The sequence below is a fragment of the Anastrepha obliqua genome, chromosome 1 (genome assembly GCF_027943255.1).
Source record: "Anastrepha obliqua isolate idAnaObli1 chromosome 1, idAnaObli1_1.0, whole genome shotgun sequence".
Taxonomy (NCBI): domain Eukaryota; kingdom Metazoa; phylum Arthropoda; class Insecta; order Diptera; family Tephritidae; genus Anastrepha; species Anastrepha obliqua.
Window position 1 is genome coordinate 98,892,389 of NC_072892.1, and position 12,552 is coordinate 98,904,940.

General features: G+C 37.7%; 1 protein-coding gene across 2 annotated transcripts in view; it reads right to left on the reverse strand.

Annotated features, from left to right (window-relative positions):
• LOC129253167 (uncharacterized) overlaps positions 1 to 12,552 on the reverse strand; it is a 159,157-nt gene that overhangs the window by 11,114 nt on the left and 135,491 nt on the right. For both annotated transcript variants that reach the window (XM_054891437.1, XM_054891436.1), the window contains exons 3-8: positions 11,460 to 11,893; positions 8,724 to 9,454; positions 8,084 to 8,620; positions 3,731 to 3,967; positions 2,922 to 3,480; positions 2,457 to 2,655 (exon numbers count right to left, since the gene is read on the reverse strand). In XM_054891437.1, the coding sequence (XP_054747412.1) occupies positions 2,457 to 2,655; positions 2,922 to 3,480; positions 3,731 to 3,967; positions 8,084 to 8,620; positions 8,724 to 9,454; positions 11,460 to 11,893 (2,697 nt within the window). The remainder of the gene's footprint in view (positions 1 to 2,456; positions 2,656 to 2,921; positions 3,481 to 3,730; positions 3,968 to 8,083; positions 8,621 to 8,723; positions 9,455 to 11,459; positions 11,894 to 12,552) is intronic.

Genomic DNA, 12,552 nt, shown 5'->3' on the forward strand with positions numbered 1-12,552 from the left:
ATATTAACTACGCCTTTCACATCGACTTTTTAGTACTTATGCTTAAAACGTTTTATTTTTTACTTTACTTTTTACTTTACAAATTTTGGTTTCATAGGTATACGTCAGGTACTTTGAGGAAACAAATCCCGAAACCCCTGATTTATCTGTAAGGACTGAACCAAGCAAAATGTGTACATTTTGGAAATGGAAATAGCTAAGAAATAAAATGGAGCAGGGGAGTAAAGGAGGTCAAAGTGCTGACGAAAGATTGAGAAACAACATACCAAAAAAGTTATAACAGGAGTGAAAAAATAGTGATATCACATGGTTTTACATGCAGAACAATTTTAAAGAAAATATGTAAATAATATAGCAAATAAAAAAATTAAAACAAAATTCACAAGCTTACTATATTTGTTTCTGTATCGGTTTCAGTAATCTAGCAAAATAGATTAACGAAACCAACGCAATACTGAGTCTTGACGAGACCCTATGCTCCCGAGTGGAGTGAACAAGAAAAAAAGGTTATTTTGGTCTTCTGCATCCGAGCCTGGGACCAGGACTGCCGGCTATGTCCCCAGGCTGGCAAAGTCAAAGAAATTTCTGTCTTGCCGATGGAAAGGTTATACCGCCTTGACACGGTCGACAGAGCCTCGTTGGCAAAAACAGGAGATACCAAGTTCGAAACAGAAATTCGAGGACAGTGGGTGGAAGTTGTCATTTGGAAAGGACTGTGTTACACGCATCACTTCCCCATTAAACACGTGGAGGTCTTATATTCTACCTATATTAGGAACCACGGGAAAATATATACATATATACTTGTTTTTGATGCTTAGAAATTTCAGGTTACGTTCGCCTTAGTCCTTAAAAGACATATGACTATTTTGTGTTTGGATAGGTAGCAACATAAATAGGGGTGGCTATTTCCTTTCGCTTACTTTGATTAGATAACAATTTTTGTTGCCAATTGCCAAAAGTTCTGAGAGCTGGAATGTGTGCGAAACAGTTTTCGAGAATTCTAATTAGTTTTTTTAATGTAATAATTATTTTGTTTTACACACACAGGGTGCGTTTTACTGCCTACATAGATTTTAAGGTTACACTCTGCATTAAATTGCATGACGAAGGAGACATAAAAGTTAGGGTCCCACCCGAACGTCTTAGTTATCTTTCTATTTCTATCTTGTCTAACTACGAAGGTGTGATGAATAAAGATGCCTCAACTTATAACTTATGGAAAGGGATCGTTTTTTTTGAGCATTCATTGTGTTTGGTCGAAAACTACTTAATTTTCTTACAATAAAATGGGAAAGCAGAAAGGTTTAACAGTTCGTGAAAGGAGAAAATTCTTTAGGATTCAAATTCCGCACTTTCCGCAGAAAAATTAAAGAAATGGCAAAGGTTGCAGCCACAAAGCCACTGTTCGAAGGGCTATTCTAAAAGCGCCTCATCTGAAGTATAAAAAATTACAAAACAAGCAATCTTTGAATAAATTTTGCAAGCAACGCCGCCTCGATTTTGCAAAGGACCACATAGCTCGGAGTTCTGTTACAAATACAAATCTGGATTAGAATTACTATTTCCATGACTTAAGAAAGGAGGAATGGCACTTGAATCGATATCACAGCCGTGAAAGCGGTGCTGTGGTATGGAGACCAATATCGTACTATGCCGCGTTCGAATTGAAAATTGTAGACTTGAAAATGATGGTCCATAAAGCTCTGTTGGAATCATCTTTTCCCGCGATTCGAAAAAAATTTGGACCTACTAACTGGATCTTTCAACAGGATAATGCACGTGTACATACTTCAAGTGTGGCCAAAACTTGGATTGCGTCCCAAAAGATTAAAACTGTAGCACCGTATTCTCCACATCTGAATATTATTGAAAATCTATGGGGACGACTAAGACGTAAATTTATGAGAATGGAAAAAATTTGAAGACAAAAATGCCTTAATTCGACTCATTGAAACGGCCTGGCCTGAAAATTCATTAGGATATCAGGAAAATTTGTGCAAATCTTTTCATCGACGTATTTACGAAGTTATTTATAAACAAAGTGGGAACACAAATGATTAAGCTTTAAGTAATAAAATTAATTATTATGCTAATATATTATAATAATATTAATTGTCATTAAAATTAAAAAAACAAAATTTCCTATATTTATTATTATTTTTTCTTATTTGGTTGGTGCCTCTATTCAAGTGAACCCATAAATTAAGCTCGGTATTACAATTGCTGAAGTTTTACTGCTGCGAAACAATGTTAGATCGAATAATATTTTCATGCATGTTTATTTTCGAGCAAAGTACAATCTTCACTTGAAATATCGGAAACCCTTATGTTACTATGTCAAATCCGGTTGCTTCAATCACCATCAAAATTATTGCCTCTAATCAAGTGAACCCGACTGCAGGAGCAATGAGTTTTACCAACACGCGCTTTCGAAACCAGCTCCAAATGCTTACCATCGTATTCCGCTTTGAATCCGCGAAAGCCGTCCATGCGATGTGTGTTAACATAAGTCAAGAGCATACGACTCGATTCCGTTTTTAAAATCTCTCCATTCACCTTGCCACAGAAGCGCTTGATCAAAGGCGATTTGAAGTAATAACCATCTCGTATTTCCAAATAATCGGTTTGACAGTTATTCGACTTAAAAATGTTCTATAAGAAAAAAAAGAAGAAGATGAAGAAGAATTATGTTCAGCAAATATTTTATGCAGAAAATTACATCATTAGTAATAGTTTCTCATTAAGATGATTGCCACCAAGCTGAGGAAAGCAAATCTAATGAAAATGATTTTGTTTGTTATTTTCTTTTGAAATATATATGTATGTAGGAATGCCTTGTCTTCAGAGAAGGCAACTCACTCACACACTCACTCACTCACACCCATTAACTCTCATTCAAGCCAGTCAATTCTACCTACCATATTCTCCAACTTCAACACCACACGCTCCCCATGCGTAGCTGTGATGCGCCATTCACATTGCTCCGTTTCGTTAGTCAATGCACCAGCCGTGTAATATGAAGGGCTGGCAAATATGCCGGTATTCTCTTGAAATGTACGGCCACACTTAGGACACTTGTAGAGTAAATTCGCCTGCGCAATATCACCCGCACTCAAGCGTAAACGTTGACCAATTTCAGGGCGCTTTCTACCCTTTATTTCAATGGGTAGAATGGTGTCGAGGTAGGTGCCTTTGGAGAATGTATTGCGTGCATAATGCATAATGGAGTCGTAGTCATATGGCAGTCCCAACGAGTCGACCTCCTCCGGTGTCAGTTTGTTGAAATTGTAGTCTTGACCCTTCATAATGTTGTTGTGCTCGATAACGACATGCTTCTCGCGGTCGGGACGGGTGTGCTCGTGCCAAAAGCCAACAACATGACCTAGTTCATGCACTACAATGCCGAATTTGTCGCAATTGCGACCAATTGATATGGCCTGCGCTCCATTGCCGCGTTTGCCAACAAATGAACAGCACCTGTGGCAAATGTGTGGAGAAGCGAAATGAAATTTTGGGTTGGTAAGGTGCATGCTTATTTACATATATGTATGTACTTGTAAGTGTGTATGTATGTATGTACTCATAATATAAATGTGTGCATGTAGCGAAGAAGAAAGATTAGTGAGCACAAAGCGTGTCCATGAATGTGTGTAAATAAGATGTTTTGTGTCTGTCCTCTATATACGTATGGTCGATATAAAAGTATGTACTCGTTCATTCAACTCACCCACAACTGCGTACTGTAAAGACAATATAATTTGGATGTATGTCTGGATCACGTTCAATGAATTTGATGCAAGTGGAGTTTTCCCAATGCCGCATTGCCTGTTTGAAAAGTGCCTTGTGCAGTCCACTGAAGTTGCCGTCAATTTCGTATGGTATGACACCGTAATCCCAGATACGTTCCTTCTTCGCTGTCACAGCGCGCACCATTCGATTGCGATGCTTCAAGTGCTTTGAACTCCTACGAAAAAATATTAATTTGGTATTTTTTTAAAGGTTTTCAACTCATTTTGGTTATATCGGTGTTTTTTTAGCTGCATGAGGATTATCGATATCGATAACTTTGGTTTGACAGCTGAGATTGGCAAACTGTGTTGACATTTCTGTCCTATAAGGTTTGCCAAGCCATCATTAATCGTTTAACGCCAGAACAATGCTTCCAAATTGTGGAAACTTACTTTGCAAAAGATCTGTTCGTGAAGTTCACAGAAAACTCACTGGCGGTGAGCGTTTTCGAGCCATGCACTGCATTTTTTTTCAAAAATTAAATAGTTAAACATCGGCGACAAAAAATAAGAGTCATGAAATTATCTACCTGATTATAATAGAAAAAAAAGCAAAAATATTTCTGTTTTGTATTATCATTTTAAGTTCTCAATGGTATAACTTAGGCCCAATATTCAAGTTGGGACACTCTTAAAATGTCAAACATACGGATGGTGTCTGATAACTTTTCGATTTAAGGAATTTTCGAGGAATGCTATAAAATGGTGTCTCCAAAGGCTAATTGACTTCTAAGTACTCACTTGGTAAGCAGTGCAACCAACCAGTCTTCAAGGTACTTAGTGATTACTCTGATGTTTCAATCTGTAACTCTCATTGTCTACGAGTTGGTGTGATTCCAAAAATTAACAGCCAGGGCAAATTAAAGATTAAATGTGCGCGGGTATGTTAAGTTCGATCTGAAACGAACTAAGCTTTTTTTTACTTATTGAAAATTACTCTACACGTGGTTACTGGCCGATTTCATGCATTTTTACCAAGTTTCATTAAAATATATTAATTTTTGATCGAGTCATCGCATGGATAGATAGACGAACAGACAGGGACGAACGCCACCTCTCACCATTCAGAGCATTTTGGTGAATTTGTATACTCGTATATCTACAGCTATCTCGATTCCTTTATACTGTTACATACAACCGTTATGTGAACAAGAGTATAAAACCATTGGGAAAAGAGTGCGTAGCTATAAAATAAGCCGAAGCTGTGCTGTCACATAGTGAGAGCGATATAGGAAAATCCAGAGTGTTGCTGTGAATATCGCTGTCGCATTACTTTCGTATTTGCTTGCGTTTGCTGCTTTAACTACGATTGTTTTGGCTTTGTGGTACAGGATGACTACGGATATTGTTTAGGTCGAACAGGTAGTAACCCTCATGGTTTTTAAAGGACCAAAGCTCCAACACTACAGATATTTTGGTTGCAAAAAGTTACAAAACGTTGACGTGAAAATTCTGTAACCCATTTTGAACTATTCGCTGTCAAAACCCAGAAAAATTGTTGGGTTGATTTTGCAGAATAATTTGTTTATCCTTTCCACCTTTCTGGACATGTGAAGAAACAAAGAACCCTGCACTCCATGAGACTCCACACCATTGACCAAAAGCGATAGTTTGGTGCAATGTTTACTCTGAATCTGTGATTCATCCCACTCTTTTAACAATAATAAGGGAAACACGATAACATGGTAACCCAACATGGTACTGAAATTGTATGAGTTTGCTTTGAAGGTCATATGATTCCAACAAGACGGACCGTCAGTGGCATCTGATCATAGCGACTTGGAAGAACCCGTTTCCATGAAGTTTGATTTTTCGATTAGAGGATTTTGGTTGGTTAACGAGATTTTTTACTTTCTTCTACGCCAAAGAGACACCAGTACCTGAAGTCTATAATTCATCAAGAAAGCGACAACCTAAACCTTGGCGAACATGAATCGAATTACCATAAGAAGGGCTGAGATTTACATACATAACATACCTTAATTTTGGTAACTTCCACCTATCAAATATCAATTTGGAAATGTGAAACAGCTAAATTTATTACTTCAAATAAATACTAGGTGTGTTCCAAAAATAAGGTGAATTTTAATTTTTCTCAAAAAATATTTATTTATTCATCAGTATCCATTTTATCTCCTCCAAAATAGTCCCCCTCAGATATAATACCCTTGTGTCAGGGTTTTTCAATCCTCGAAGCTGCTCTGATATGCACTTTTTGGTATGTCTTTGAGCGATTCGGTTTTTATCTTCTCAATCGTCACAAAACGCCGTCATTTCATGGGTCTCTTCAATCTTGGCAACAGAACAAAGTTGCAGGGGGGCCAAATCTGGTGAATACGGCGGCTGAGGCTTTATAACGGTGTTGATTTTGGCCACATAATCTCTCACAAGCAAATATGAGTGAGCAGGATACACTACACCATGGTAATCGAGGAAAACAGTGAGCAAAACCTTGATATTTGATCGAACTTGGCGTGCTTTTTTTGGTTTTGGCTCTCCTGGACTCTTACATTTTGACGATTGGACTTTGGTTTCGATATCATAACTATATACCCATGATTCGTCACCAGTTATGACCCTTTTAAGCAAATCTGGATCATCGTTGCCGTCATTTGGTTTTGGTAAAAATTCAGCAATTGTGAAACGAACTTCCACGCTTCATGCCCAAAATTTCCAAAAAGATTGTATGGCATGAGCCAACCGATATGCCGACATCCTCAGTAACTTCTCTACAGAACAATTTTCTTCACTTTCTCGACATTTTCATCGGTTCTTGATGTGCTAGGGCGTCCAGAGTGAGCGTCGTCATTTACATCTTTTCAACCTTCTGTGAAAAGCTTGTACCACTTCTAAACATTTTTTAATTCAGAGTGCTCTCACCGTATGCCATTGTCAACATTTCAAGTGTTTTTGTGCACTTAATTCCATTTTTTACACAAAATTTGATGCAACTTCTTTAATCATTTTTTTCGATAGTAGAAAATCGCCGAACACGCAAAACACTTGTCTTATTTATGCCTCTTACAATCAAACTAAACAAGCTCTATTGCTGAAACCGTGAACATATCTTTGAGACGATTGTACCAACATACAAAAAAATAATAATCGAAAGTCGAATGTACGTAGCCCGCGAAATTTGAAAATGAACCTTATTTTTGGAACACGTCTCGTATATGCCATTAAGAAATATATTTTTTTAAATTATTTTGGATTTGCTTATTCATGTCCTCAATATTTTTTGTGCCTCCTTGGTTATTAATAGTATCAAATCAAACACGATATAACGGTCTACTATCTATGGGAGTAGGCTTATAAGGTCTTTTAATATAGAAATGCTAAAGCGTGCATTGTCTTTTCAGAGGTCAATGGCAATAAAAGCATAAGTTTCGTAGGCAATGTCCCCGAAACTACATAGTTGGAGAACACCAGACCTCTCCATCAGTCTTTTCTGGACGGTATCTACTAGATGGTTTCTTAAAAGAAAAAAAAAACCATGTAGTAAGCTTTTTTAGGATAGTTAGGTTGCAAGTGAGCTACCAAGATATGTAATAACGCAAGGTCCTCCAACCGGCGGTATATTGGGAATGGTTTAGGACAATGATGGTAACCTTAGTCAAGTACGGCGTGGTAAGAATCCGTGCAGTATGAATCGACATCACTTTAAATAAAACCATCTCATTTCTTAATTCCCCATTTATCGATATTCTCGAAATCTATCGATTTTCAAATTATTCTTTGAACTCTTTATCGCTAACTTTATCCATTAGTTTCCGTTTTCGTTTTCTTTCTTTTTACTGCTGATATTTATAGCAGTGCCCCTTTAGGAGAGCTATCAAACTTATAAAGGTTTCTATTAGATTTTACAATATTTTGTATGTGTTTTCAGATATTAAGAAAAATTTTTGTTATTAAGGTTTCGCTTGGTTTAAAATTTATAAAGAAGATCACTAATTTTGAAGATATAACTTCAACTTTAAATTATCTGAACAAAATAAAAATTTCATTCGCCGGGATTCAAATTGATATTTATTCTGGGAAAATAAATTGGGCGCGTCTACCATCATGCACAAAGATTATTATCCCCCATCATCACTTTTCATAAAAGATACCCTTCTTCCCTAAATTCACAGCAGCACTTCTCTTAACACTAAATTCGTTACTACAATTTTTCGACTTCCCACATGGACTACAAACGGCTCTTTTTCGCTAGTTACGCTTTCGTCTCTATCAGCACAGATTTTCAGCTAACGATAGAACTCGTAATTTAATCCTCATTTTTTCAGCCTACTTACTCAGCTTTTTGTAGCTCCATTTCTAACGGTGTTTGTGTTTTACTGCCAGTATCTGCACTTACTCCGACGCTCCGCTCGTTGTTGGCTGTGATGGGGTCGTAGGCGTCGAATTCCCCTCTACCATCTAATGCTTCCAGCTCATCGTTTTGTATTGCTGAATAATTGAAATTTTTGGCTAGACTTTGCTCTACTTGCTGTACTGGCATCCATTGGTGGTGACGTTGATGATGTTGTTGCCGTTCTGGTCCCAGCTGCTGCTTCTGCTGCTGTACGTACTCTTGTTTTAGCAGTCGCTCATTGAAGGGTTCTGTGTTATCGGTTTTATCTGCTGGAGCAGTTGTTACTCCAATTTTCGCTGTTTGTTTCTTGTTATGTGTTTTATGGCCGACGGGGAGGTGGCCGTCCACATTGTGTAATGGCAGTTGGCGTCGCATTTGCGTTTGGTAATCGTGAATGATATGCACCGGCCGATTGAGTTCCTCCTTCAGGCGCTGTAGTTTCACATTAAAATCCGCATGCCGAATATCTGAGCTGCGTCTGTAATGAAAGTTAATTATTTGTGTTTGGTTTGCGGTTCGAGTATAAATGATCTGACCTATTTTGAAGTGGAATTCAGCCCTTACAATTCTATTGTATTTACCTGTGTTTGCGCCCACGTCGATGTCGTCGTCGCACTGCACCTTCAGCGTGCAAAAAATCCACATCATCTAGTTTCATGCCATTGCCACCGGAATTACTGTAAACATTCGGTAATGTCGAGCGCTGAGTGGGTAGCGAAGTTGGCAGTATGACCATGCGACGCTCGGCAACAAAATTATTACCTGAATCCATTTCGATGTCCTTCGTGTTCGATTGTATTTTTCGTTGATCGACGTTTCGATTGTTAATGCCTACTGTGGCTTTGCGCTGCTTTTCTACCTCTACTGCTTTCTCAATCGGTGTGCGTCCGAAACCGCCACCCGCACCGTTGCTATCGCCACTATTCACTGCTGGCCCAAAATACTCTCCACTACGATGTAATGCAATCGACTCCACTTTACCATTGGCATCAAAAGTTGTGGCTTTTCCAGGACGTGTATGCAATCCACCAGTGCTTCCACTACCGCTACTAAGAGCGCGCTGCCGTAATTGTTGTTGTTTGTGTGCACCTAGCAACTGTGTTTCATTCAAGTCCGTATCCGTGGATTTTTCGCGATTTGCTGGCTTCGAATCGAAAAAAGAGCCATCAACCGGATGGTAAATGGGGCTCGGTCTGTACCTTTGACCATTGTCGTTATTGTTGCTACTACTGATAACTTCATTTTTCAAGTTTTTCATCAAATAGTCCGTATTCATTGAAAAGCTTGTGGGTTTCACCGGTTCATTGGCCGACTAGTTGACGGAGTTACATTAGGAAAATGAAATGAAAAAATAGACACAAAAATTAAAATTGAACACCATGAAATGTGTTAAAAGTTTTTTGGTTGCTGCTCAAAAGATTGAGTTTCATTAGAATGCCTTTTACACAGCGAAGACATTTCGTACTCAAAATTCAATAAATGCAAACGATAATATTTGGCTACTGCATACAAGAAAAGCGAAAACAGAATTTGGAATGACTTTTAGTAGTTTTGCTCGGCGTCTTCTTGATAACCGCATGAACAAAACAGGTCCCAATAACCACACTATGGTTATAAAGGGTGATCTGAGAGCAGCGATCGTTTTTATGTTTTAAAAACTGTCAAAGATACCAATAATATTTGCTGTAAAAATATTTAGTAAGTTTTGTCTTTTTATCGTGCATCGTTTCACGCTTGCCAAAGTAATGAAAATTAGTCCAAAATATTACCCATAATCGGTTCAGCTGTAGTGCTAAGTGGTTATGCTAAAAAGCAAGATAACCATTATTGAGGCAGTCACAATCAAGAAAGAATTGTGCTCGACCAAACATCAACACATCTAAAGAGATTGAATGTTTGAGGCGGTTTATGGCATGGAGGCGTCATCGAACCTTTATTCTTGTGGAAGGTCGAAAGTTGCCCTCAGTATAGAGCTATGTTAACCAGAGTTTGAAAGCGTCGATATAGCAGAGCAGTGGTTCGAAATATACGGCGCTACATGCTATACAAGTGTCGCAACGTACAGTATTTTCTGCTACGGTCATGCGACTTGACATACCTCACGTGCTACGTCAAACAACCAACAACTTATCGGAATAACGCCAAACACATGGAACTTGAAGGAGTCATCAACAAATTAACCGACCGCTGGTAGTGCTTCAAGCTTCAAAAAGTTATGACATTTTGAAATTAACAGTTTCAGTTACGTATACGTTGGGTATAACGTCTATTGGCGTAACTGAAACTGTTAATTTCAAAATGTCATAACTTTTTTTTTAAAAATCGTACAATAATTTTAAAAAATGGGTTTTAAAGCTAAAGAGTTTTACTATGCGACCTTTTCGTCGATAATTGAAAAAAAAATTTTTCTATCCCAAAAAAATTATCAAAAATGGCTAAAATGGCCATTTTTTGACCTTTTAGGCTTCATTTACCAAAAATCCTGACGTGATGGAGCATTTTGAAGGTCAGATTCGTTTTCAGCGCATAAAAAACTATAAGAAACAAGTACAGCCATTCTAGAAACTCACCCTCGCAGGACTGTGTGATTGATTGATTTAAGAAGAGCACTCCTTTTAGAACTTTAAGATGTACTCTTCTTTAATGATTTTTATATTAAAATGGAGTTAAATTGAGACCAAGAATATTACATTTCCTTCTTGCTAGCTTGCGATGCATACGAACTTACTCATATTATTTATTAAGAGATGTGCCAATTATGTTCTGGGAATTTAGTTATAGCTCAGGAACTGCATTCGTAAGCTTAAACGGAACACTAAAGACGGAAGCTGTCTTCCTCTTCAACCGACTCTTGATACCAGTTTGGTTTTTGTTTTAAATGTGTTTTTTTAGTGGCGTTTTGAAAATGAGTGATGAAGAACTAGAGAGCTTCAAATCGTGGAGGCAACGTTGGAATTTTTGTTTAGAGTTAGAGGCAAACTATTTTGAGGGTCGTAAAAAATTTTAATTTGGTTGGCATACTTAAAAATACAATACCGTAATGAGAGAGCCTGCATATTTACCCTGTTCACAAAATCGTAATGATCCAATGAAGAATAGAGATTTAGAAAATAAAGATCGCATCATTGAAAACCTTCAAAATCATATCAAAAAGCGCAAATGTATCAAAAGTGCTACGAAGATTTGGAAAACCATTTGTGCAAGGTAATGTATTTTAGAGGAGATAAAATAGATTTTGATGAATAAATAAATATTTTTCAAGAAAAATGTTAAGCCACCCTTTTTGAACAAACCTCCTACATGAATAATAAACTCACCAGAGCCGGATCATTGCGGCTACGTTCATTTTTGTTGTTGTAGTCATAGCGTGAATTCGGCAGTTTGGTTTTCTTGCGTATAATGTGAGTGAGACCCTCCTCCTCCACCTGTAAGCCTTCATGGTAAACCTCTTGCTTGAGAATTTCCAATTCTTGTTGGAAGGATGCATTGATTTTAACAGTGGCTGGGACTTTTTCAGCAATTGTCGGCGTGTCGGCTCGTGCATCTGATTGCCAATCCCAAGCGTTATCCTTTTCGTCTGCCTCTTGCTTGAGTAAACTTTCACTACCCTCTCCATAGCTTTTACCATCGCCATCGTTATCGTCGTTGGCTGCGTGGCGACTCTCTTCTACCGGTATAAGTACAGTGTGTGCAACAACGGGGTCATCGTCATAATTAATGTCGGGCAGTGCGATATCACCCATGAAACCACCTGTGGGGAAAGCAAAAAAAAAAAAACGAAAACATTTAATTGAATTCAGATGGTGAGCTGCAGATGAAATATGTAGTATAAGAATATGAATAAATAAACGAAAATACATACTTGTGGATAAATAAAATAGTGTACATATCTACATGGTCTGCATATGTATATTCTTAAATAAATATCCATAAATAACGATAATGCAAATAAAAGCCAATTTAAACGTTTTGCAAGATAAAAGGTTTTCATTTCATTGGCTACTTTTAAATCATTGCTGCTGAAGCGTTGGACGGTTGGTGAGGTGGTGTGATATATACATAGGTATGTATATAATTGGCGCTTACGCCCTTTTATTGGGTGCTTGGCCAAGCTCTTTATCTTTTTTGTGTTGTGTGACTTCGATGTTTTTCCACAAATGGAGGAATCTACAATTTTATATTGCCTCCGAACGGTAGATGATATTTTTGTGAGCAGCTCTTTGATGACAGAAATACGCTCGGAGGTTTGCCATTGCCTGCCGAGAAGTGACCGCTATTAGAAAACACTTTTTCTATTATTTGTTAGTCACGACGCACCAACCCATTGGGCTACGGCGAACATCATATAAATTCTTTAAATCCAAGTTACTCTCAAAAGAACTAATTATTCTTCAAATAAGCTACATTTCT